The sequence below is a fragment of the Symphalangus syndactylus genome, chromosome 14, assembly GCF_028878055.3.
Source record: "Symphalangus syndactylus isolate Jambi chromosome 14, NHGRI_mSymSyn1-v2.1_pri, whole genome shotgun sequence".
NCBI lineage: Eukaryota > Metazoa > Chordata > Mammalia > Primates > Hylobatidae > Symphalangus > Symphalangus syndactylus.
The window spans coordinates 51,441,494-51,469,010 of record NC_072436.2 but is presented as its reverse complement, the minus strand read 5'-3'; the positions used below and the strand labels follow the sequence as shown (position 1 = coordinate 51,469,010).

At 42.4% G+C, this 27,517-nt stretch overlaps 2 protein-coding genes across 9 annotated transcripts in view; one reads left to right on the top strand and one right to left on the bottom strand.

Annotated features, from left to right (window-relative positions):
• The window catches only part of LOC129461615 (DNA-directed RNA polymerase I subunit RPA1), an 84,576-nt gene extending 68,739 nt beyond the window's left edge, over positions 1-15,837 (bottom strand). For 2 of the 6 annotated variants that reach the window (XM_055240791.2, XM_063617609.1), the window contains exons 1-6: positions 15,607-15,837; positions 12,986-13,190; positions 11,628-11,777; positions 2,861-2,968; positions 1,829-1,914; positions 1,610-1,713 (exon numbers count right to left, since the gene is read on the bottom strand). In XM_055240791.2, coding sequence (XP_055096766.1) covers positions 1,610-1,713; positions 1,829-1,914; positions 2,861-2,968; positions 11,628-11,777; positions 12,986-13,190; positions 15,607-15,683 — 730 coding nt within the window. In that variant the 5' untranslated portion in view covers positions 15,684-15,837. Of the gene's footprint in view, positions 1-1,609; positions 1,714-1,828; positions 1,915-2,860; positions 2,971-11,627; positions 11,778-12,985; positions 13,191-15,606 lie in introns of those variants that run through there. The other 4 variants (XM_055240792.2, XM_055240793.2, XM_055240795.2 and 1 more) reach the window with 3 other exon arrangements.
• Positions 15,838-16,147: 310 nt separating this feature from the next.
• LOC129462965 (small ribosomal subunit protein mS39-like) overlaps positions 16,148-27,517 on the top strand; it is a 31,520-nt gene continuing 20,150 nt past the window's right edge. For all 3 annotated transcript variants that reach the window (XM_063617623.1, XM_063617624.1, XM_063617622.1), the window contains exons 1-6: positions 16,148-16,256; positions 18,240-18,292; positions 18,390-18,426; positions 20,977-21,022; positions 26,101-26,173; positions 26,626-26,730. The gene's annotated coding sequence lies outside the window, so the exon portion shown is untranslated. The remainder of the gene's footprint in view (positions 16,257-18,239; positions 18,293-18,389; positions 18,427-20,976; positions 21,023-26,100; positions 26,174-26,625; positions 26,731-27,517) is intronic.

Genomic DNA, 27,517 nt, shown 5'->3' with positions numbered 1-27,517 from the left:
CCATGAAACAAAATTAAAAAGGCTTTCTAAATGCAGTGTGGTATCCTGGGTTGGATCCTGGAGCATAAAAAGGAAATTACTGGAAAAACAGCAAAATTTAAAAAGTCTGTAGTTTACGTAATAGTGTTGCACCAATGTTAAACTCAGTTTTGACAAATGCACCATGGTAATCTACTATGTTATACAGTAGGGCAAATGAAGTAAACAGTATTAAGGAATTCTCTGTACTATGTTTACTATTCTTCTATTAAGTCTAAAAATTATCCTAAACTATAACATTTTTAAAAAATAATAAATAGGTTTTTCATTTACTCCAGGCCATGACAGAGTGTTCAATGTAAAACATACATCATGCATCTCCAGGAGGGGATGTTATTTCCATGCTTATCGCATATTCTCAAGCCCTGGTGAAAGGTTTAGTAACAGTATCTGCTATGGACTGCCATGCATGTAATTTCCTCAATTCTAGGCAAGAGGCTTTATGAATGCCAGTACATAGAGTTGGAAATGGAAACGCCTCAAAACAGCCTACTATCCGCCACTCAGAAAAAGTGGTAGAGCCAAGTGACAATTGCAGGTTGTGCTTTTTCTTTCTTTCTTTTTCTGAGATGGAGTCTTGCTCTGTCACCCAGGCTAGAGTGCGGTGGCACGATCTCAGCTCACTGTAGACTGCACCTCCTGGGTTCAAGCGATTCTCCTGCCCTAGCCTCCTGAGTGGCTGAGATTACAAGTGCCCGCCACCATACCTGGCTAATTTTTGTATTTTTAGTAGAGATGGGGTTTCACCACGTTGGCCAGGCCAGTCTTGAACTCCAGACCTCAAGTGATCTGCCTGCCTCAGCCTCCCAAAGTACTGGGATTACAGGTGTGAGCTACCGTGCCCGGCCAGGTTATGCATTTTCTACCCTGGCACACTGATGACATAAAAAGAAATGAACAGTTAACATTTATATAGCACATATTACACAGCAGGTACTGCTCTCAGTGCTTCTCTTGGAATACTCTATTTAATCTTCTGACCACTTCAGAATAAAAACCAAAAAACATTTTTAAATAAGCCTCTGACTATAAAAATTACAAAGCGGGAGTATTAAGTTATCTCAAAATGTTTCCCAAGCAGAGCTTGGGTGGGGCAGAGCTGAGGAAAGAACTCTACCTGGGGGGGATCTGAGCGGACAGCCAGGAGTAGCCTGCAGGAGGCGCTAATGTTTTGCTGAATTCTTGCATTTTCTTAAAAATTATTCGCCTACATTTTATTCCAAAATAGATCCACACTTGTTTTACAGTAAAATGTTTCAAAATATTTGCCAGGTAAATTTCTTAATTTCTTCCTGAAAAATCTTTCAGAAAAACGACCACTTAAGGCAAGAGGCGCCTGTGGGGCACTGCCTCATAAAGCAGCCCCTCCCATCAGCTCTCCCTTGTGAGAGGCCTGAGCTGGGCACTCGCCAGGGTCCCCTCAGGCCTGAGAGGCCTGCACACTGTGCCTCTGCTGGCCCCTCCCAAACGCAGCGGAGAAACACGTGGTGAGGAGAACCAGGTATTCCCAGGGTTTAGGACACATCTGCTGGCCTCACGTGGAGCTCCTCTGCGGACCTAGCCTGCTCACCCAGGGGTTCCGAGTCCTTCTGGCCAGCTGTCCTGTGCACCATGGCTGGAAACGTGATAGTCAACTTGCTGTTGTGTTCCTTTCGGACAACGGATCGCCCGGTCCTGCGCAGGAGGACAGTTGTGATTGAGGAGAGAAAAAACCCAGTAAGATATTTAATAATAGCAATGAGTGACTGCCCAGAGGCGTCTCACCTGGGGCAAGGGCCCTGATACTTACTTGCAGTGGGGACAGCGCTTAGCATTCATATGTGCCTTCCAGAAGAGACCAATGAGCTTGCTCTTGCTCTCACACACGTTCTTTACCTGTTTTTTTAAAAAAAGTCAGAGAATCTTGAAGTGCCATTTTGAAGAGAATCTAATATATTTACTTTATGGTTTTCACCTTTTATTTTTAACCAGAGGAAACACCCCCACTTTCTTAAACAAAATCTTCCATAGAACCCTAATATACTTGATCTCTGATAATTACTGAGTGACCTATTTAAGCCTTCAGTTTCCTCAATTATAATATGGGAATAAGAGTAGTAACCACCTCAGTAAGCTCTTACTAAGATAAAGAATCATGAATGCAGTGGGGGCTTCAAATACAGCCGGTACTCAATAAGCGCTAGTTACTTTCACTTGTAAAAGGAAGCCCTCTGGATGCAGCTGGCCTGCCTCAGAAGGACCTCAGGGTTCTGAGGAAGGCACATCCACAGTCCAGCCACATGAGTGGCTCTGCACCTGGCAGCAGATGGGAACCATCTGGGAGCTTTTGTAACTCCACTTGGACCCTACCCCAGACCAATTAAATCAGCATTTCTGGTGTGAAACCCAGGGATGAAGTGAAGCAGATTTCAAGACTAGTATCACAGGTGAATTATCTACCCATTCATTCATTTGTTGAACAAATTAATACTTAGGCAGTGCATGGAGGGGAGAATAAGGTAGCGGTGGGTTAGAGAGAAGTGTTGGAGAAGGAAAAGAAGACCTGATGCCATTTTTTAAGAAGAGGCTTGATGGATGCTATACCAAAATCATTTGTCACATAATCCTCTCATTGGTCCTGCAGGTAGGCATTAGAGATTAGGTAGTGGGCACTTAGGGACAGTTATGTAATTTGTGAGGTTGCAGGTCCCATGAGAGGCAGAGCTCAGATTCAAACTCAGGTCTACTTTGGGAAGCCAGAAGTATATGCAAAGGACAGCACAGAGGGAGAGTGATAAAATGATGCCCAAAACAGCATGGGAGAAAGACAGTGTTAACTCACATGTGCGCCCTGGGACCCCAGGAGATTGTTCTGCACAATTTCAGTTGTGTATTGTTCTAATTCCTCCTGAATTTCAGAGGCAGAGGGATCCGCGTTTTCTTCCAGAAACTGGAAAACAAAGAGGAAAACTCCATTATCACAGTAATGTACACCTCCGATGAGCAGCACAACTGGGACCAGCCTCTCCAAGGGTGGAAAAGGTTCATTTGAAGGGAGAAAAAGAAACTATGGCTACTGTGTTGCACTTTCAAAAGAGTGAGACAGCATCGCTGTTAAAAAATCAAACAAGGTCAGGCACGGTGGCTCACACCTGTAATCCCAGCACTTTGGGAGGCAGAGGCAGGCGGATCACTAGAGCTCAGGAGTTTGAGACTAGCCTGAGCAACATGGTGAAATCCTGTCTCTACCAAAAATACAAAAAGTTAGCCAGGTGTGGTGGCATCCACTTGTGGTCCCAGCTACTTGGTAGGATGATGTAGGAAGATCGCTGGGAGGGGGATGTTGCAGTGAGCCAAGATCGCACCACTGCACTCCAGCCTGGGTGACAGAGCCAGACACCATCTCGAAAAAAAAAAAAAAAAAAAAAAACAATCAAATGAGAACATCCTACTTCCAGTAATGGTGGGCTGGATTCCCCAGACCAAACCTAAGGCTGCAAAGAACCAAGATAGGTTAAAATATTTTAAAAATCTTAACGTTCTGAAGAGCTGACAGGACAGTGAGGAATAAGTAACCAGAGCAAACTAAAGGGAAACTAGGAATCTAGCAAGATGAAAAAGCATGCAGCCACATGCGTTGATGCAGAGCTTTGGTGCTGTGCTGAGGCAAGACATCACTTGGTATACTCATGTGCCCCAGGGAATATGCCTATGATGCTCCCCAGGAGCCCTGGCCTTGAGTGCATTTTCCAGTGCAGCAATTTTGACTTTTTATTCACAAACTCTCAAATGATGCAGGAAACAGAAATGAAAGTCTTAACCTAAGCTGGGCACAGTGGTGCCTCTGCAGTCCCAGCTACTCCAGATGCTGAGGCAGGGGCTCGCTTGAGCCCAGGTGTTTGAGGCTGCAATGCGCTATGATCGTACCTGTGAATTGCCACTGCACTCCAGTGCTTGCCTAAGCAACACAGTGAGATCCTGCCTTTAAAAAGAACAAATTTAAAAACCTAAAGCTTCTTTAGTACAAGGTTAGAAATCTAACAGGAAGCCATCATTCTTCGCCCCCCAACACATAAACATAGTAAGCTGGAACACAAAGGACTATACTATCAGGAACTACCAGCCCTTGTACAATCACTCAGGCCATCCAGGGAGCTTTAAGCGTTGAACCTGGATAATGACAGACCCAAGTTGGCATCAGTGCCATGCACACAGCAGAAGCAATGAGAATCTTCTCTGGAGAAGGCAGCATCATCCTAGCCCTCAAATTATTCCCATAAATGATTTTTCTTTTTACATTTATTTTTATAATTATTAGAAAACTAGAGGTAGCATCTTGTTAAGTTGCCCAGGCTGCTCTTTAACTCCTGGGCCCAAGCAATCCTCCCACCTCAGCCTCCCAAAGTGCTAGGATTACAGGCATTAGCCACCGTGTCCAGCCCCAACAAAGAATTTTTAAAGGTGAATGGCAGACACACTGTCAAAAATAAATACACAAGGGGACAGGGAAAGGAGGGAGGGTTTTGGGGACATAAACAATAGGCTGACATTGAACTGGACTCTAAGCGTGATAGTTACTTTGTATTGGACTGTACATAGAATCAATGCATTTCTGTGTAAATTTTACAAAAACAAGTTTAAGGTATAATAGGAGGCACCATGAATAATTTTATGCCAATAAATCTGAAACTTTAAATGAAATGGGGAAATTCCTAGAAACATATAACTTACTGTGAGCACTGGTTTAAGAAAATTCTTTCTCTCTCTCAATCTCTCTTTTGGACAAATTTGACCATGAGTTAACTTTTTAGCTCTGTTCCCTCGGAAATGTAATAAAAGTAGAAATAGGCCAGGCACGGTGGCTCACACCTGTAATCCCAGCACTTTGGGAGGCCAAGGCAGGCGGATCACCTGAGGTCAGGAGTTGAAGACCAGCCTGGCCAACATGGTGAAACCCCATCTCTACTAAAAATACAAAAAATTAGCCGGGCATGGTGGCGTTTGCCTGTAGTCCCAGCTACTCAAGGAGGCTGAGGCAGGAGAATCGCTTGAGCATGGGAGGCAGAGGTTGCAGTGAGCCAAGATTGCGCCACTGCACTCCAGCCTGGGCAACAGAGCAAGACTCCGTCTCAAAAAATAAATAAATACAAATAAATAAATAAAAGTAGAAATGTCAGTTGTGTTATTAGGCAACACTACTGATGGTAAAAATGACCCCAATTGGTTAGTCCAGGCTATATCTGGACTGGAGAGACTACAGCTCTGAGCTTCCCTGGGTCCTAGCTGGGCATATCCTAGGGTCCCTGGAAGCACAGCCCGTGGAACTGTTAGAAACGATATTGATTCCTTTCTGGGAGATGGGGCTTCTAGGCCAGGGTGACTCCCATAGCCGCTGATGTGATCTCGTTCCTTTGCGTTTGAGCAGTCGTCTGTCATGTGGGGAGCCAAAGACAACTAGTCCCTGTGAGGACACCTGCTGAAGAGAAATGTGTGGCACTGCCCTGCTGGCATACTATGTCTTCAATCTCCTCCAGGGTGTTTTAAAGAGAGAATTATCTAACTTGGCTAGGCACAGTGGCTCATGCCTGTAATCCCAGCACTTTGGGAGGCCAAGGTGGGTGGATCACTTGAGGCCAGGAGTTCAAGACCAGCCTGGCCAACATGTTGAAACAGTGTCTCTACTAAAAATACAAAAATTAGCTGGGCGTGGTAGCATACGCCCATAATCCCAGCTACTTGGGAGGCCGAGGCACCAGAATCACTTGAACCCGGGAGGCGGAGGCTGCAGCGAGCCAAGATTGCGCCGCTGCACTCCAGCTTGGGCAACACAGTGAGACTCTCTCTCGAAAACAAAGAAAGAATTATCTTACTTATTTTATGAGGCTGACATAATCTAGATACCCAAACCCAAAAAGACAATAGGAGAAAGGAAATGTAAACCAATCTCACTCATGATTACAGAGGCAAAAATCCCAAGTAAAATATTAAGAAATCAAATCCAACAACATATTAAAAAGGTAATATATCATAAACAATTTGGGTTTATCCCAGGAATCCCAGGTTAGTTTAACATTAGGAAAGGAATGGAGTCATTCACCATATTAGCTGGTTTAAAAGGAGCCAAATTATCTGAAAATTTCAGTATATATTGAAAAGGTATTTGATAAAATTTAGTGTTTAGCAACCACAGCAAAATAGGAATACAAAGGAGCTTCCTTAATCTGATTAAAAGCTCAGTAAACACCATACTTTATAGTGAAATGTTGAAAGGGTTCACTATTTTAAGGGTACAATTTATTTATATTTTGAAACCATCTCAAATTTATACAAAAATTCCAAGTATTTCCAGAAATCTATCTTTCTTGAACCATTTGACAGTACACTGCTGATCTGATATACCATCAACTCCAAATACTTTGGTGAACATTTTCTATAAACATGGACACTCACAAATACGACCATGATACAATCATCAAAAAATGGTCACTTAGCATTGATAAATTATTACCTTCTAATCCTCAAACACCATTCAAATTCTGCCAACTCCTTTAGTAATATCCTTTACAGGCTGGGAGTGATGGCTCATACCTGTAATCCCAGGACTCCGGGAGGCCGAGCCAGGTGGATCGCTTGAGGTCAGGAGTTCAAGACCAGCCCGGCCAATACGGCAAAACCCCGTCTCGACTAAAAAAATACAAAAATTAGCTGGGTGTAGTTCCAGCTACTCGTGAGGCTGAGGTGGGAGATCACTTGAACCCCGGAGGCAGAGGTTGCAGAGAGCCGAGATAGTGCCACTGTACTCTAGCCTGGATGACAGGGCCAGACTCTGTCTCAAAATAACAATACTAATGTCCTTTATAGCAAAAGTATCCAGTTTAGAGCCACCTGTTACACTTTTTAGTCTCCTTTGTTTAGAATAGTTCCTTAGTCTTTAGTCATTAACAGTTTTGAAGATTAAAGGCAAGTTTTATAGAATATCCCTCAATTGTGGGCATGTCTGATGTTTCCTCATTATCAGATTCGGCTAACGCATCTTTGGCAGGAATATCCAGAAGCACTGTTGTGTTCTTCTCACTGCATCCTATAAGGGGGTGCATGATTTCAGTCAGTCCCATCAGGTAGGTTTCACTTTGATCACTTGAGTAAGGGGGTGACTGCCAGGCAAGGATTCTTCTCCATGGGAGGTAAAGTTATTCTCCCTCTGACCTTCGTAATTAAAAAAGATTATGTGTGTGTATGGGAGGGAGGGTACTTTGAAAGTGCCTAAGTAGCCTATTACTTAAACTTTCAGTCACTCAATTCATTCTTTCATTTATATCAACATAAAAGTAGGTTCATGGATTCCTACTTCATTCAATGGGTTATAATCACTTAGTATCATCATTTATTATGATGCTCAAACTGTCCTAGATTTGGCCAGAGTGGGCCCTTTACACAGGCTTTTGTGCCCTGTGGACATGTCCCATCGTTCTTTGAGCACATACTTCCTTTCTGGCCTGTGACATTCCAGGCTGGTCTTGTACTTTCTCTGTCCCAGCTCTAGATCAGCCATTTCTCCAAGAAGCTTTTTCAGTGGAGAATAGTATTTAGAAAACAAGAAAGGGGTGCTAAGTGTGCCTATTACTATCACTCCTCTGAGCCCTTTCAGGGACAGGGCCAGGGGAAAATACATGTGTACACACACACTTTATACCAGAACTTTTAATTTCATTTTAACAATACAGGATTAATTCTGTCTTCTCTCTTTCATATATTTGTAACTCTCTTTTCTGATAGTTAAAACCTGGCCCCCACTATCCTTAAGTACATATTCAATCAATTAAGTACTTATTCATCAATGTCTCTCTCCCTCCGTATGTATCCACTCTCCCACCACTGCCGCCGTCATCCCCTCCGCTGTGTGGAGCCCTCACCCAAATTGGGCTCAAGCTCCACATGAGCCCACCTTCCTTGTGGACCCCTCCTTATCATATTTGGGCTCATACACCCCATGCTGGGCCACCCTGCACAGACACCCTCTCACCTGATTTGGGCTCTCACACTCTAAGCTGTGCCTTTATCTCCAAATGAACATCCTTCGTACCCTATTTGAGCTCTGGTATTCTGCACAGGGCTGCCCACACGTGCAGGGATCCCCTCTCACTCTGCTCTGGCTGAGTCCCTGTGCAGGGACACCCTTCCCACAAAGCTTTGCTCACTCTGCTGGGGCTCAGACACCACATACTAGGCCATGTCTCTTTGTGGAATCCCAGCTTGCTCCGCTCACCTAATGTCTTCAGGACTGAAGTATCCAAGAAGAGGGAGGAGAACAGGAAAGGGGAACAACTTTTCTATGTGACAAGAAATAAGACAAAGATACCCACTACCACTTCAACACAGTAATGTAGATCCTAGCCATCAAAAGAAAACATATAAGGCTTGGAAAGGAACAAAAAGGCCAGTATTTGCAGATAGGATTGTATTGAAAATCTAAAAATACCTACAGATAAACAATCAGAATTGATGAGATAATTTTGCCACGTTGCTTCATAAATAATCAATAACATTTTTACATATCAACAAACAAAATGAAATTTTAAATAAGGTATTTTTAATAGCACCAGAAATTCTCATGTAAATATTAACTATGAAAAAAATCTCTCTTTACAATAGAGATCTGTCATCCCCACTTTATGCAAAAGTAACCAACCAGAGAAATTAGGCAAGAGAAAGAAAAGGCATCCAAACTGAAAAGAAGGATGTAAAAATGTCCCTGTTTACAGATTACATATTTATTTTTTGTTTTTTTGAGATGGAGTCTTGCCCTGTTGCCCAGGCTGGAGTGCAGTGGCGTGATCTTGGTTCACTGCAAGGTCCGCCTCCTGGGTTCACGCCATTCTCCTGCCTCAGCCTCCTGAGTAGGTGGCATTACAGGCACCTGCCACCATGCCTGGATAATTTTTTTGTATTTTTAATAGAGATGGGGTTTCATCGTGTTAGCCAGGATGGTCTTGATCTCCTGACCTTGTGATCCGCCCGCCTCGGCCTCCCAAAGTGCTGGGATTACAGGCGTGAGCCACCACACCCAGCCGACATAATCTTATAAATAGAAAAACCTAGACTCTAATAAAAACCTCTTAGAACTCATAAACAAATTCAGTAAAGTTGCAGGATCAAAAAAATCAGTAGCATTTCTACACACAAACAATGAATTAGCTGAAAACGAAATCAAGAAAGCAATCCCATTTATAATAGCTACCAAAAAAATACCTAGGAATAAATTTAACCAAGGATATGAAAGACTTGGAAAACTGCAAAACACTGACGAAAGAAACTGGAGAGGATACAAATGGAAAAACATCCCATACTTATAGATCAGAATAATTAATATTGTTAAAATTACTACACTACCCAAAGCAATTTACAGATTCAGTACAATCCCTATCAAAATACCAATGACATTCTTTGCAGAAACAGAAAAAAAAAATTGTAACATTTGTATGGAACCACAAAAGACACTGAACAGCCAAAGCAATCTTGAGTAAAAAGAACAAAGCTGGAGGCATCACACTACCAGAATTCAAAATATACTACAAAGCTGTAGTAACCAAAACAGTAGGGTATTGGCATGAAAACAGAAACATAGGCCAATGAAAACAGAGAACCCAAAAATTAATCTACATATCTACAGCCAACTGATTTTTGCAAAAGGTGCCAAGAACATAGACTGGGGAAAAGGACAGTGCCTTTAATAAATGATGCTGGGAAAACTAAATATCCATATGCAGAAGAATGAAACTAGATCTCCACCCCTCCCCTTTATAAAAATCAACTCAAAATTGGGTCTGGAAAAATATTTTATGAATCAGACCTCAAAGCACGGCAACAAAAGCCAAAATAAACAAATGAGACTGTATCAAACTAAAAAGCTTCTGCACAGCAAAGTAGTCAGTCAACAGAGTGAAAAGACAACCTACGGAATAGGAGAAAATATTTGCAAACTATTCATCTTGGAGACAGAGGCTTAATATCCAGAATATATAAGGAACTCAAACATCTCAACAGCAAAAATCCCAAACAATTTGATTAAAAAATGGGCAAATGATCTGAACAAACATTTCTCAAAACACATACAAATGGCCAACAAATATATGAAAAAATGTGCAACATCACTAGTCATTGAGAAAATACAAATCAAAACCACAATAAGGTTTCATCTCATCCCATTAGGATGGCTATCCCCAAAAGACAAAAAAAAAAACAAATGCTGGGGAGGATGTGGAGAAAAGGGAACTCTTATACACTGTCGGTGGGAATGTAAACTAGAATAGCCACTATGGGAAACATATGAAGGTTCCTCAAATAACTACAAATAGAACTACCATATGATCCAGCATCCCACTATTAGGCATTTATCCAAAGGAAAAGAAATTGGTATATCAAAGAGATACCTGCACCCCCATGGTTATTGCAGCACTCTTCACTATAGCCAAGATATGGAACCAACCTAGATGTCCAACAATAGATAAAGGGATAAAGCAAATGTGGTATATATATACACAATGGAATACTATTTGGCTATAATAAAGCATGAAATCCTGTCATCTGCAACAACATAGATGGAACTGGAGGACATTAGGTGAAATAAGCCAGGAACAGAAAGTTAAACACTGCACATTCTTACTCATATGTGGAAGCCAAAAAAAAAGTTGATCTCATAGAAGTAAAAGCAGAATAGAGAATACTAGAGGCTGAGAAGGGTAGGGAAAAGAGGGGAACAGGAAGAGATTTGTTAAAGGAGATAAAATTACAATTAGACAGGAGGAATAAATTCTAGTGTTCTACACCATTATAGGATGACCATAGCTAACAATAATATAGTTTCAAACAGCTAGAAGGAGAATATTGCATGTTCGCAACACAAAGAAATGATAAATGTTTGAGAGGACAGATATGCTAATTATCCTGATCTGATCACTATACACTCTCTGTATCACACCATCACTATGTACCCCATAAAATATGTGTAAATATTATGTGTTAATACAAAAAAAGACCAAAAAAACCAAATACAAGAAGTAAACAAAGTAAGCATTACCAATAAGTGAACAACCTGACATCATATGCCTCCTAAAACGATGCAGTACAAAGTACCCTGTATCATGTAGGTTGTATTCTTGCCGAAATGTGAATCTAATTACAGGAAATAATCAGACAATCTAAAATGTAAGAAATGCTATAAGACAACTGGCCTTGAGTCTCCAAAAAAGTCAGTATCATGAAAAACAATTTTCTACATTACAATGTTCTACTCTAAGACAGATCAAAGAGATGTAACAATCAAAAGCAATGTCTTTTGATTGAATAAACCTTCATTGAATCCTTGGTCCAGAAAATCAGAAAAAGCTCATAAATTGATTAAATGGTATTTCACTATTGTTTCTATGAACATTCCTTTTATTATTCTTCCGGCTTCCTGTTTTCACACTCAGCTGTTGGTATCCAGTTATAAGACACAAAGATCAACCGTGCTAGTGACTGTGGGCATGGTAACTACGACAACATACAAGCATCTCTTGTTCCCACCACTTTGCCTTTCCTGATTCCTGTGCCCACCGCTACCCACCTACCCTGTTCAGAATTCTCTCAAGCTCGTAGACTGCTTGTAGGGCCCCGACTTCCAGAACCCTCAGCTGGCAGAGTAAGAGGTGAATCACGGCCCGGGGACAAGTCAGCATGTGGCAGTTTAAACAAGAGCCCCGAAGCAGCAGGTACAGCTTCTGAAGAGAGGGAATAAAAACAAACAGGATATTAGAAAGAGACACAGTAGTCATGGTGATTTTCAGTATCCTCACAAGTTTCTTTATGTAGTCAGTCTAGTCCTTTAAAAACTCTACTTCAGCCTACATGCTTAGAAAGGCCTTTGTTATCTTAAGAACCAGATAAATATTCCCCTCTATTTTCTTTTAAGGTTTTATTTTAATCCATTTAGATTTGAAATTTACTTTGGGTGTACAACCTGAGGTAGAGAAATATCTTTATTTTATTCCAAGATTTAATTAAGAGACTTCTCAGCCAGGTGCAGTGGCTCACGCCCATAATCCTAGCATTTTGGGAGGCCAAGGTGGGCGGATCACTTGAGGACAGTCACTTGAGGCCAGGAGTTTGAGACCAGCCTGGTCAACACGGTGAACCTGCCTCTTGTAATTTTTGTAAAAATACAAAAATTAGCTGGGCATGATGGCACGTGCCTGTAATCCCAGCTACTCGGGAGGTTGAGGCACAAGAATCACTTGAATCCAGGAGGCAGAGGTTACAGTGAGCCAAGATCGAGCCACTGCACTCCAGCCTGGGAGACGGAATGAGACACTGTCTTAAAAAAAAAAAAAAAAAAAAAAAGACACTTCTCTTTAACATGATTAACAGACAAAAATCATGTCCATGTATACCAATATATGTGTAGCTTAAAAAAAAAATCCTGGAGGTGAGGTTAGCTGAAATAAAAAGCTGAAAATGTACCAGCATGACTCTAGACAGGAGCTTCATTCTGACCTCACTGCTGGGCTTTCTGGGGCTTTGCTTCTCCTGCCACCACATAAGTGCCTATAGAGACACCTGAAGGGCTCAGGGAGACCCTGAGAATACTGAAGTCCTATTACCAGGCAGGTGCCACTGAGATTTCTGAAGAGCACAAAGACCCTGAAACAAAAGGTGTAGCGGATGAATCTGAACTCTCCCCGACCCTCCACGCAAACAGAATCAGGCTGTGGCTCTACTCAACTGGAATCAAACTGATATTCATCTATTTAGGGCCACAGGGTAAGTTGAAGTTATTGTATTTGGCTCAAAGCTTCAAAATCTCATTCTACAGAATGCTTTCATTGGAGTGCCTGGGGCTTAACCTCCTTAGACCACTCTTGTGGGAGAGAGGCAGCACTCACAAATCCCACCAGCAGCCTGAGACCCACACAACTAAGGCAGCACTTACATCGAAGAGGAGAGGGTTATACACCGTGAGTGGGAGCTCAATGTGGCCCAGGTGCCCAGAACAGTTGCTGAAGTCCTGCACGCAGGTGGAGCACACCTCTTTGGAATCTGCAGGGCCCAAAGCTAAATCGTACAGGCCGTTTGCCGATGGGTTCCCCAGGCTGTCCAGGTACCGAGGGTTCGTAATGGATTTAACACTTAATTTCCTAAGGGGATAAAAAAGACCAAGAGGAAAGTTAAGGTTACCAACCTCTCTGATGTTTCCTTTCCAACACAAAACTATAGTTACATGATTATTTAATGCCTGTTTGATAGCTCTGGAGGGCACAATCTCTGTCTGTCCTTCTCACTAGCGCACCCCAACACTAAGTGCAGAGTTGGTACCCAATAGTTAATAAATACATATGTGCTAAATGAATAAGTCATAAAATACATATGTGCTAAATGAATGAGTGGTAACTTCTTAAAAACAGATTTAGAACAAAACTTGCACTAAGTACATTGATAAACTTTATAAAAAGGAGTTAAGCATCTACTATACACTGACTGCTTCACAGGCAGCATTATTCTTTTTTTTTAAACAAGGTCTCACTCCTGTTGCCCAGGCTAGAGTGCAGTGGTGCAACCTCAACTCACTGCAGCCTCGAACTCCTGGGCTCCAGTGATCCTCCCACCTCAGCCTCCGGAGCAGCTGGGACCACAGACATGTGCCACTATGCCCAACCAATTTTTCGATTAATATGTTTTTGTAGAGACAGGATTTTGCCATGTTACCCAGGCTGGTTTTTTGTTTTTTTTTTTTTTTTGAGACAGAATCTCGCTCTGTCACCCAGGCTGGAGTGCAGTGGCGCGATCTCGGCTCACTGCAAGCTGCGCCTCCTGGGTTCACGCCATTCTCCTGCCTCAGCCTCCCGAGTAGCTGGGACTACAGGTGCCCGCTACCACGCCCAGCTAATTTTTGTATTTTTAGTAGAAACGAGGTTTCACCATGTTGGCCAGGGATAGTCTCGACCTCCCGACCTCGTGATCCGCCGGCCTCGGCCTCCCAAAGTGCTGGGATTACAGGCGTGAGCCACCGTGCCTGGCCATGTTGAGTTTTTGATATGCATTTAAGATCTCTGTGTAAAATTCAATTAAAGATGTACAGACAGCTGAACAAATGGGTCTGAAAATCAGGGAAATAAATTTGCGCTGGGGATTTAAATTTGAGACTATAAATCATGAAAGTGGTGAGATCGGCCGGGCGCAGTGGCTCACGCCTGTAATCCCAGCACTTTGGGAGGCCGAGGCGGGTGGATCACGAGGTCAGGAGATCGAGACCACGGTGAAACCCCGTCTCTACTAAAAAAATACAAAAAATTAGCCGGGTGTGGTGGCAGGCGCCTGTAGTCCCAGCTACTCCGGAGGCTGAGGCAGGAGAATGGCGTGAACCCGGGAGGCAGAGTTGCAGTGAGCCGACATCGCGCCACTGCACTCCAGCCTGGGCGACAGAGCGAGACTCCGTCTCAAAAAAAAAAAAAAAAGAAAGTGGTGAGATCGTCTAGGGGCAATATTTACCATGAAGAAAACATTACCAGAATAGAATCTTGAAGAACATCAACATTTAAGGAGTAAAACGAGGTACAGACCTTGCTCACCAATGTGTCATTAACGCCTAGCTTGGTGCCTGGAAAAAACTGGATGCTCAATAAATGTTTGTGGGGTTATAGATCGATAGAGGAAGAGAGGGAGGTAGAAGTATTTGTCATAAAAATAGGAGAACTTGAAGACAAATAAGGTTCTGGAAGAAAGGAAAGTTTCAAGAGAGTGCATTGGAGAATGTCAAATGCTACCTTGATCAAAATGAAGACTAAAGAGAGTTCCCTTGGTTTAACAACCAGACCCAGAATATAGTGGGGTCCTAGCAAAGAGAAGTTAAAGCCTGAACTGACACTTGAAGGACAATCATTTTACAAACAAGAGGAAACTTACTACGTGCCTAATTAACCATGTCGGGTACATTATGGTTAATTCCACAAATGCTTGTTAGTTAACAAGGAGACGGCCGGGCGCGGTGGCTCACGCTTGTAATCCCAGCACTTTGGGAGGCCGAGGCGGGCGGATCACGAGGTCAGGAGATCGAGACCACGGTGAAACCCCGTCTCTACCAAAAATACAAAAAATTAGCCGGGCGTGGTGGCGGGCGCCTGTAGTCCCAGCTACTGGGAGAGGCTGAGGCAGGAGAATGGCGTGAACCCGGGAGGCGGAGCTTGCAGTGAGCGGAGATCGCGCCACTGCACTCCAGCCTGGGTGACAGAGCAAGACTCCATCTCAAAAAAAAAAAAAAAAAAAAAAAAAAAAAAACAAGGAGACTGGCAGATGATAACGCTGCAGACCAGGACCCTCCCCACCCTTATATTCCCTCACCCCAAGCGCAAACTCTTTCCCCCAACCCCACCGGAGTCTTATCTAGGCAGTCCACGCCGGCCCAGGAACGTTCCCAGAACTACGGCTCCCAGCAGGACAAGCGCCACACAAGCATGGACTCAGACGATAGACTGGGCGCAAGGGCTTCTGGGAATCGTAGTTTAGGGCGCCGAAGTCAAGAGCCAGGCTGGGCACGCTACCCGACCAACTCCTTACTTGAGCTCTTCAGCCGAATACATCCCGAAGGAAATGCCCTGCAGCCGCCGCCAGGGCATGTTCTTGGAGATCAACATCCTCCAGGTCCGTTTTCAATTCCGACACCCAGAGAGACGTTCCACTCACCACCTGACTATTCTTCATTCACCCTCAAGCCGGAAGTCACCACGCGATTCAAAGTGCGCTTGCGCGCGGAAGCGGTCGCAGGAACGACGTTTACGTGGATGAGATCACTTCTGCACGGGGGGGGGGAACAAATAGTTTTACGACTCTCTGCTCGCTCTTTTGTTTTGAAAACAAAGATATATAAGACATCAAAATAATTATTTAGGAAAATTCCTCCGAGGGAAATCGGGTGTATAGACCTTTTAGCTTCCGTGACAAAGTCTTTCAAACCATGAGCTTGCAACCTCCCATTTTATGATTGCTTCCGTCTTCTTCCGCTTCAGCCAATAGCGGAGCTGTTCCCTGCTCCCCGCCCACTTCGCCCCACCTTCCTGAAGGTCTAGGAACGCTTTCCCAACATGCTCTGCGGAGAAGTCAAAGATGGCGGCTGTAGCTGCTGTTCGCTGGCTGCGGCTCCGCAGCAGGCTTGGCCAGCCGCTGACGGGTCGGTGGGCGCGTCTGTGTGAACAGGCACGCAGCTACAGGTAAGAGACGCTTCGGGTATCCGCGAAGAAGACCGCGGAGTCACCTTAGTCCTATGTTTCTCAGCTGGCGGTGGAAGTAGGCACGAAGAAGTGGTTTGCTCATGCTCGCCCTTACGGCCGCGTGCCCTTAAGACCAGGTACGGGGAGGTGGCCCTTTGAAATAGGGTTCGCAACGCATTTATTCGTTAGAGAAATACTTATTGGTTGCTTGCAATATTCTGTAGTTAACACCATCCGCAAAGCTAGGACCCTGCTCTCGTGAAGCTTGCGTTCCAGTGAGTGTGGCTATTAGCAACACTACACCAAATTAAAAATTATCCGCCATTACTCATTTTAACCCAATCAGGAGGAGCGAGGAGACCGTACAAGATCTTCCCAAATAAAAGGCAGTCTCTGGTCGCCACCGTGGGGACTTTGGCTAAAGAAGTTATCAGGTTTTCATAAAAGCAGAAAAGTCTGAAAGATGTGACCATGCCCTTTTGATCTGTGATAGTTATAGCTTGAAACATGTATGACCTATTTGTGTAATTTTTTTTTTTTTCACTCAGTACAACCAGTGGCATTGTGGGAATATGAGAGGCAGTAATTTGTAGTGGAAACTTGCTAAAAGCCTAATTTTATTTTTAGTGTTTGCCATTCACTTAATTGGATGATAGTAGACAGATTTCCTCGTCTGCAGACTGGAGTTGGTAATAACCATCCGAAAAGTTTGTGAGGTAGAAGTGGGATATGTAATTTACAATATGTTTTTTATATGTACTCTCCCTTAGTTCCCCTCAAGAAACAGAAACCACTCCATCTGATACTGCAGAAACCTTTGTGCTGCCATTCAATGCCAGTCCTCCGTTTCCTGGTAGCCATCATTAGCATTTTTCTACTCATTTTGTTTGCCTGAAGTAGAATCTCTCCCTCAGCATCCGTTCTTAAAATAACTGTGATCTCTGTTTTAAGGTCATGAGAAACAAATAGTGCGACTTGAAAGAGTTGATCTCTTTCTGAAATGTCCTTAACATAGAGGGGTATTCTTGTTTTAAAATGATACCTGAAACCAGATACTACTGGAGGAAGTATCTTTCTATGCAATCACATCTTGACAATTTTCTGAATGTTACTGATGCCATTTAGTAAGGGGAAACACAAGATAATACTAACCGTGCACATTATCTGTGTGGTGTGTTGACTGTGTTTTTAGTGTGATCAGAACACTTAAACAGAACACTTAAAAACTCAGTCATGGGCCAATGATTCTATATTTTGGTTTAAAAAGGATTTCATATTGAACCTCTGAATATAGAAAATATCAGCAATTCCAAGTCTAAATCAGGCCTTATGTATTCGGTACGTTCTTGATTGTTGAAAGAAGTGGAATGAGAAGCCATGGGTGATCTTCCCTATGTTGTAATTGCTTTAAGTGAGGTAGTCCTTTCTGATCAGGGCAGTATCTGTATAGAAGCAAGAGCTCACTGAATTGTTCTTTTTAATGTCATAGTGTTTTGGGTTCCTGAAGTTGAAAGTTCTTGCATTTCAAACCAGATTGTTCAAGTGCTATTAAAAACTTTCCTCCCCCTCTGCCATTTATGTAATGAGATTGCTTGCTTCCAAAAATTTTGACTAGCCGGGCATGGTGGCATATGCCTGTAGTCCTAGTTACTCAGGAGGCTGAAGCAGGAGGGTCGCTTGAGCCCAGGAGTTCAAGGGTTCAGTGAGCTATAATTGCACCACTGCACTAAAGGCTGGGCAATGGAGCAAGACCCTGTCTCTAAAAAAAAAAAAAAAAGTTTTGATAGTCTTGTCCATATCCTGTATCCATTCGTTAATGATATTGAACATGCTGTACAGACTGCCTTCTCAGCATTCATTGACATGAGTTATCCAGTTTAATCCGTGATAATTGGAAAATTTGGGCTCAAAGTACACATAGGTGGAGGTGAGCTGGGTACTTCATTAATGACTATTAGCTTTAAGGCTTTGGTTTTTTTGCAGATTTTATTCTGGTAGTGCAACCCTCTCAAAGGTTGAAGGAACTGATATAACAGGTATATTTTAAAATATATTGAATTCTATTTTTATATCAACACGTTGGATTCCATTGTAGTACTAGGAAACTGATTCATGTTTTATTTTTTACATTAGGGATTGAAGAAGTAGTAATTCCAAGAAAGAAAACTTGGTAAGTATTCTATCATGTTCATTCAGCAAATGGTTGAGTTCTTACTATGAGAGAAGTATAAGGGTTAGGTAAGGAGACAGTGACACGAAGAGCAATAGGAGAGCATTCTTGAAGAGAGTAGCTGAGCGGGGAGAAGCTAGGAGTTTAAAGGACAAAAAATAGAAAGGTGGAGAATAGTGAGTGAATGAGCAATGAGATTTACTTAAAAGAACAATTGAAAGAGATTTTGAATTAGTGTGGGTTACTATTTACGTGGTTAATAATACATGGTTATACATGAACATCATCATTAGAATAATTTTTTTTAAGGAAGTTCTCTCATATGGTTGGAAGAACAGACAGTTACTGTCTTTATGATCTCTAATGGGGTAAAATAAAGTAAATGGTGTGGACAGCAAAATTTAGCTTTTTTTTTCACTGGATATATCCTTGAACAAATTGCCTCATCTCATTTATTCAACATTTGTTGAATATGCAGGAACTAAAACTTCGCAAAAGTGCTTGTTACAGTGTAGTACTATTGAATGCATTTAATGGCCCCTCAAAAAGCTAGGTCTTAAAATTATGTGACCTAAAGACTCAGGTTTGCCAGACACGGTGGCTTACGCCTACGCCTGTAATCCCAGCACTTTGGGAGGCCGAGACAGGCGGATCATGAGGTCAGGAGATCGAGACCATCCGGGTGTGGTGGGGGGACGCCTGTAGTCCCAGCTACTCTGGAGGCTGAGGCAGGAGAATGGCGTGAACCCGGGAGGCGGAGCTTGCAGTGAGCCGAGATCGCGTCACTGCACTCCAGCCTGCCCTGGGCGACAGAGCAAGACTCCATCTCAAAAAAAAAAAAAAAAAAAAAAAAAAAAGACTCGGGTTCATTTAAAAAGCCTTTTTAAAAAACTTTATTAATCTGAATTGTGTGATTATTTTAGGGAGGCCAGGGAGCCCAGTTATGTCAATGCATAGGTAACTGGGATCATAAAAGAAGTGCAAATTAAAACTTACCATATTGGCAGAGAAGATTTGAAGAAATACGTTTGTTTATGGGACAGTAAATTGGAACAAGTCTTTGGAGGGAAATTTGGCAGAATCAGAATCAGAAATGTGCGTACCTTACTGGTTAGCCACTTTGGAGGAACATTTGCATATATACATGGACAAGACTGTTCTTTATTACTTGGGAATAGTAACAGGTTGAAACAGCCTGAATGCCCATTGAAAAGTGAATGGATAATTTTAAAAGGTTATCATACAGTAACTTTTTACATTGAAAGGAATTAATTAACTCTATATTTAATAACGTGGATAGTGCAGTCAAACTTATGTAGACACATGCAGAATGACAGTGTGTATACGTTTTTTAGGGAGATGTTTATGTGTAAAAATACCTTTAAAAGTTCTGGAAATACAAATACCAAATTCATCATGGAGAGGGGTCACAAGATGACACTAGACACTTTAGGTTAACGTGTAATGTTCTAGGTTTTTTTTTAAGATAATGTGTGATAACTTTTTAAAGTAACTGTTTTAAGAAAGAGAATTAGTGAGTAATCTGAATGTCATCATTTTTTCACTGCCATTTGTTCAATATGTTAGGAAAGTATGTTAACTAGGTAGGACTTAAATAGGGCAATAAAAGATCTGCTGAAGGAATGCTGAGAGATGTGAGAATGTGTCGTTATCACACTTGCTGAAATTACATAAATGTGACTTCTAAACGTGGATAGAAAATTTAGTGAATATTATATGCATCAGGGAATTAGTTTTGACGAAATATAAAATTTCCTGTACTTTTGTTTTCCTCAGATGACTTATAGTCTTAAGAATGTTATGTTAAACTTTATTTAGAAAAATGCTCTTGGTATAATTCCCTTTTGGAAAGGAAACAACATTAAATCTAACATAGGAGCAAAAATATATTTGAGATCAAATTATCTTGTCTGTCATTTATTCCGGTGAAGCCTTTTCTAATAGTTCAGTGAAGGTCTCTACTCAGGTGCAGTGGACAGCTGGCCTGCAATTCTTACCATAAGGTTATGTATGGTTGAGAGGTTCTAAACTAGGAGGTTGCATCAGAATTATCTGGGAATTCAGTAAGAGTGTGTGTGACAGTCCTCCATGGATCTTGGGAGGCTTTGATGCAATAGGTCCAGAGTGAAGCCTGTGGTTTATTCTCCTATAACTGAATCAAGAGCTACCAATTACGATAGTAAAGGCAACAGTAGTCCCGAAAACTGCAGTAAGAATCCATAGGAAAGTGCATAGAGGAAGTAGGCCAGATAGTTTTATGAGGGCGGGATGGAAATCACTAGCCCTGGGTTATGGCATTATGCACCAGGCCAGAGAGGACAGGCAAAGAGAGGAACATGTACCAACTAGGGGAAAGAACCGGCAGTTTTCTTAATTTCTAATTTATTCTAGTGACCTTGTGACATAAGAACCAGCTTCAGATGAGATCTGCAGTTTGTTATTGGCCAGTACACTGAGAGTAGAATCACTTGTTCAGTTTGTGGCTATGAAGAGCTCTGATGAGGATTAACTTGTGGTTCCTTTTCTTAGGGATAAAGTAGCCGTTCTTCAGGCACTTGCATCCACAGTAAACAGGGTAAGTAGGATTTTGGTTTTTTTTTTTTTTAAACCTAAAACTTGGCTAATAACACACTTTTTAACTCGGCTAATAACACATTTAATACTTATACCTCGTCATTACTCAGAAGTAAACTGTTGTGGATCTAGAAAGTTTCTTTAAAATTGTCTAATCCAGCTGAGCCAGGTGGCTCATGAAGGTAATCCCAACACTTTTGGAGGCCAAAGTAGGAAGATCACTTGACGTGACGTCAGGAGTTCAAAACCAGCTTGGGCGACGTAGCAAGACCCCCATCTGTTTTTTGTTTGTTTGTTTTGTTTTGTTTTGTTTGAGACAGAGTTTCGCTCTTGTTGCCTAGGCTGCAGTGCAATGGTGCTATCTCGGCTCACCGCAACCTCCGCCTCCTGGATTCAAGCATTTCTGCCTCAGCCTCCCAAGTAGCTGGGATTACAGGCATGTGCCACCACGCCCAACTAATATTGTACTTTTAGTAGAGACGGGGTTTCTCCATGTTGGTCAGGCTGGTCTCGAACTCCTGATCTCAGGTGATCCGCCCACCTTGGCCTCCCAAAGTGCTGGGATTACAGTTGTGAGCCACTGCGCCAAACATTTTTTTTTTTTTTTTTTTTTTTTGAGGTGGAGTCTTGCTTTGTCACCCAGGCTGAAGTGCAGTGGCACAATCTCGGCTCACTGCAAGCTCTGCCTCCCAGGTTCACGCCATTCTCCTGTCTCAGCCTCCAGAGTAGCTGGGACTACAGGCGCCCGCCACCACACCTGGCTATTTTGTATTTTTAGTAGAGACGGGGCTTCGCGGTGTTCGCCAGGATGGTCTTGATCTCCTGACCTCGTGATCCACCCATCTTGGCCTCCCAAAGTGCTGGGATTACAGGCGTGAGCCATGGTGCCTGGCCATTTTTTTTTTTTTTTTTTTTAAAGAATAAAATTATTGGCTGGGCGCAGTGACTCACATCTGTAATCCTGTCACTAATCCCATCACTTTGGGAGACCGAGGGAGGCGGATTGCTTGAGGTCAGGAGTTCGAGACCAGCCTGGTGAACATGGTGAAACCTCGTCTCTACCAAAACAACAAAAACCAAAATTATGAGGCATGGTGGTACCTGTAGTGCTACCTATTCAGGAGGCTGAGGCAAGAGAATCTCTTGAACCCGGGAGGCAGAGGTTGCAATGACCCAAGGTCCTGCCACTGCACTCCAGCGTGGGTGAGTTAGTGAGACTCTGTCTCAAAAAAAAAAAAAAAAATTTTTTTAGATAAAATTATCAAATCCCTTCATGTAGCAAATGAGGAAGCTAAGGTTTTGAAAGTGGCCAGTGGCTGGTTAGGATGTTAAAACCTTAATTAAAGGCTTAATTCCACGCCTTTTATCTCGAAATGCAGTGTTTTTCTACCATACCAGTGATCTTTAATCCCTGGAAGGGCTTGTTGAAATGTATGTTCTTAGGGGATGATTTGGCTGTAGTGTACCAACTTGGAGAAATAATGTACCTGTCATGCAGACAATCATGTAATGATTAATAATCTGGGTCCTGGAGCCTACTGGTTTGTTTTAATAGCCAAGCAACTAGCTTTATGATCTTAGGCAAGTTACTTTACCTCTTGATACTTCTGTTTCCTGACTTATAAATTGGGGGTTAATTATAGCACCAAACCTCAAGGTTGCAGTGGGAATTATTAACAAATGAATTAAGTATACATAAGATTTAGCACAGAGTCTGAGACAAAGGAAATGCTTGGTACATTGTATTTTGTTACTGCTACTACTGTATTGTTGATTTCATTGACATGAAATTTGTTTTTGTTGGCAACTCAAGAATAGAGTTTGTAGTCTGGTAGATACACTGAAACTTTGGTAAATGCATCAGAAATGGAACTTTCTGCTTGGTTGTATTTCTTATTAACCGAAAACTTTTAATTTCATCTGTGGGGAAAAGTCTAAAATAATTAAGTCTTTCTTTCTGCCACAGTATCTGTATGAATATTGATCCTCCTTAAGTCGATTATTACAAGTACGCAGAATTGTTCTTATATTGTAGATATTAAACTACATCTAATAATGGAACTACTAGGCCGGGCATAGTGGCTCATGCCTGTAATCCCAGCAGTTTGGGAGGTCAAGGCGGGTGGATTCTGTGAGCTCCAGACTTTGAGATCAGTCTGGGCAACATGGTGAAACCCTGTCTCTGCAAAAAACACAAAAATTAGCTGAGCATGGTAGTATGCACCTGTAATCCCAGCTACTTGGGAGGCTGAGGTGAGGCTCACTTGATCCTGGGAGGTGGAGGTGGAGGTTGCGGTGAGCCAGGATCGCACCACCGTACTCCACAGAGTGAGATCCTTTCCCCCCTCGCCACAAAAATAAAATTAAATATAACATAAAATAAAGATGGAGCTACCAAAGATAGTGTTGGGTCTAATGTGCACTGGTGTACTCTACCAGTTTCTGAAAAAGGACTTTACTACATCTCCCTACTTGCAAAGCATTGAGATTTTCAGTAGCTCACTTATCCATAAATAGGCACCTGAAATGTAAACATAGAAATGGACCTCTGAGATATTCTCAGCATTTCAATGAGAATGGCCCAGGGCCACCTTCAAATCAAAGAAGTTATAGAAATTATGTGTAGAATTGTGACTTATCTGGCCCTTAAAATCCAAGAGTTATTTGTTTATCCATTCATTTCAGCAACAATATTTTGTGCCCTTATGATGCTTATCAAGCACTGTGCTGGATATAGAATTAGACACAGTTATTGTGTAGTTCTAGAGGGGAAGACTGAGGTAGCACTGAGAAGGGGTTATATCACTGAGACTGGGAAAGGAATTCTTTTTTTTTTTTTTTTTTTTTTATATATAGAGACGGAGTCTCCCTCTGTCACCCAGGCTGGAGTGCAGTGGCGCGATCTCAGCTCACTGCAAGCTCCGCCTCCTGTGTTCACGCCATTCTCCTGCCTCAGCCTCCTGAGTAGCTGGGAACTACAGGCGCCCCCAACCACGCCTAGCTAATTTTTGTATTTTTCGTAGAGACGGAGTTTCACTGTGTTAGCCAGGATGGGGGGAAAGGAATTCTAAGCAGACATTTTAGAAAAGACAGCTATGTGGAGAATGGGAAACCTTTCCACTTCAGAGTGTGATAAAGAGCTTAACATATCCAAAACCAAACCCCTTTCCCTCCAAACATTCCTCACGTATTTCTTTGCCATCTCATTAATGGCAACTCCATTCTTACAGCTGCTCAGGCCAAAATCCTGGGAATCATATTAGCAAAGCCTTTGTTTATCTCTTCAAAAGATATGTGTGTGTGAGGTCTCCGTGACCACTCCCAGGCTAAGAGATATGACAGCAAGAAGATACAAAGCAAAGTCAGCAAAGAGAAAAGGCTCATTGGATAAAGACCAGAAGAAATCAGTCACAAGCTTCCAAAAGACCTCTCCAGAAGATTCAACACAGGACATGCTTAATTCCTCCATCAGTGACTTGTGACAACACATGCAAAGTGTCTACCAAAGCTCATTAGAGACCCAGTGCCCAGAGTTTTTAGGGGAGGCTGGCCATGTAGACCACCCACTGGCTGGCATATATTATACCAAGTTTCCACACTCCCAGAAGGAAAGCAGGTGTTTGGCACAAAACACGTTGTACAAACAGGTTAGGCACAGTGAACCATTCTTAGCAGTTCTAGGAATGGTGGGAACCCTTCCGATATCCAGATTCCCAGATGGCAGCCAAGGGCCAGGCTTGGAAGCAGACGTTCCTAAGGATAGTGGTTTCAGGTCTGTTAACTCTTTTCTGCACAATATCAAAATTTTAGATGCCTGATATCACTACCAATCACCTTGGTTATTGTCGTCTTACAAGTCTGGATTAATTGCAGCAGTCTCTGTCATCTCCCACTGCACCTCCCTACACACTGCTCTCAGTTCAGCAGCTGTAGTGACCCTGGATCATATCACTCTTAAGAATTCAACATTGGCTTTCCATTAGTATAATTCAAATAAAAACTGAAGTTCACAACAGGGCTCCTAAGGTGAGGCTCAAGGGAAAGGGGTTTTTGAAAGGGGTAGCAAAAAGCTAGGTCCAAAATAAAATACTGCCTCCAGGTTCCAGCTATGAGCAGCTTTCCCTTGAGAGCTGCAGGGAAGCTTCCGCGCCCCCTCCCTGAGGAGTCCAGGTCAGTAAAACAGCGTTAAGGATATAGGATAAGTTTTTGCTTTGGAATAAAGGCCCAAGTAAGGCACTCAGACACAGAAGAGTATAGAGAAGGCAATTCTGGGGCATTTCTCAGTGGGGCCCCTGGTGGTATTGGAGAGTTGATTATGCTCGGGTTTAGGGAGCAATTTTAATGGGTAACAAGACGTGGGAGAAGCTTCTGTTGTTCACTCCTGAGAGGGCACGGTGATATCTTCCCTTTGGAGGAGGGACTCTTGGTGAAGTTGAGCGTGGGTGGATAGTGACCTTGCTTTGGAGGAAATCCTATTCTGGGATTCTGCTGTTAGGACTAGTTAATTCAGATGATTCTTACCTAGAGTTTAAAACAGTCCCCAGTGATAGCAAACTTAAATATTAAAATCAGCCATGGAGAGGGAGGCTTAAGCCATCGTTTGCTTTGCATAATTAAAGGCAAGTCTTGTAGAGCTGAGAGTACAGTGCAGGTGTTTGTCTTTTGTCTTTCTTCTCTATGTATACATGTATATACGCCCACACACATTTGCGCATTTAGGTTACATACATAATTACAACTTACGGAATTTTTGTTTATCAAAACTCACAAGGTCCTCTTAAAAGTTTAGCTAAAAAGACTTGTGGGCTGGATGCAGTGGCTCACGTCTATAATCCTAGCCCTTTGTAAGACAGAAGTGAGAGAACTGCTTGAGGCCAGGAGTTTGAGACCAGCTTGGGTGACACAGCACGGCACCCTCTCTACAAATATTTTGTTAAATGGCCAGCTGTGGTGGCACACACGTGTAGCCCAGGCTACTTGGGAGGCTGAGGCAGGAGAATCCCTTGAGCTCAGGAGCTAAAAGTTACAGCAAGCTGTCTTCAAAATAAATATAGAAATTGTATTATGTCTTTTCCACAGGATACCACAGCTGTCTGTGCCTTATGTGTTTCAAGATGATCCTTACCTTATACCAGCATCCTCTTTGGAATCTGTGAGTATTTTCATATAATTTTCCAGTATTTTATCTCGCTGGTTTGTATACAACAGTACATAAATAATTTAGTTGTAATAACCTGGGAAAGGTTTACAAATGCTGAGAAATTGATAGACCTTGTGAACCCTTTACTACTTTTTTCAAAAACATGTACATATCGTCAATGGGGAGAGGATTTTTGGTTTTGGTTTCTAATACTTAGGGCTTTTTCACACTGGAGGGACCCACTCAGTTTAAATGGCTTGCTTTTTGTATATTTCAAGCTGTGTATAAGATGCTAACTGAAATTATATCACAGTAGAAAATGTGGGATAGTCTATAATTTCTAATTGGGATTCTGTGTGTTGTTGCATTTTTTTTTGTGAGGGGGGAGAAATTCTTGCTGAGAGTGTAACTATAATCTTGCTTGAGTTTAAATTACATGTATTTAAATCTTTTTCTTTATATAGCGTTCATTTTCACTGGCAAAGAAATCTGGAGAGAATGTGGCCAAGTTTATTATTCATTCGTACCCCAAATATTTTCAGAAGGACATAGCTGAACCTCATATACCGGTAAGGAGAGGTAGTTACATTATTTACATAATACTATTCTAAATGTAAATTAAACCAGGCTTTCATGGCTAATATTTCAGTAGCCATTGGAATACCCTCGATATTTGGATGATAAGCCTTTTAAAGTGTGGAGTTAGCTTTGATCACAAGACTAACTCTTTAAAATTCTTTCTGTATTTATTTGCTCTTCATCTTAATATTTTCCCCATTTGATTTTTGTGACACCATGCTCTTAGATCTTTAATTCTATGACTGAAGTTTCCTTCACTACCTCTCTTCCCTTTTTTTTTTTTTTTGAAACAGGGCATCATGCTGTCACCCAGGCTGGAGTGCAGTGGTGCAATCATAGCTCACTGCAGCCTGGAACCCCTGGGCTCAAGTGATCTTCTTGCCTCAGCCTCACAAGTAGCTTGGACTACAGGGGTGTGCCACCATGCCTGGCGGATTTTTTTTAATTTTTAGTTTTTGTAGAGAACAGGGTCTTGTCTCACTGCACTGCCCAGGCTGGTCTCAAATTTCTGGGCTCAAGCAAACACCCTCCTCGGCCTCTGAAATCTCTGGGATTGCAGGTGTAAGCCACTGCTGCTTGCCCTTGATCCGCTTCTTTTTTGGTTTGTTTTTGTTTGAGATGGAGTCTCACTCTGTTGCCCAGGCTGGAGTGCAGTGGCACGATCTTGACTCACTGCAACCTCTGCCGCCCAAGTTCAAGCAATTCTCCTGCCTCAGCCTCCTGAGTAGCTGGGATTAGAGGTGCCTGCCACCGCACCTGGCTAATTTTTGTAGTTTT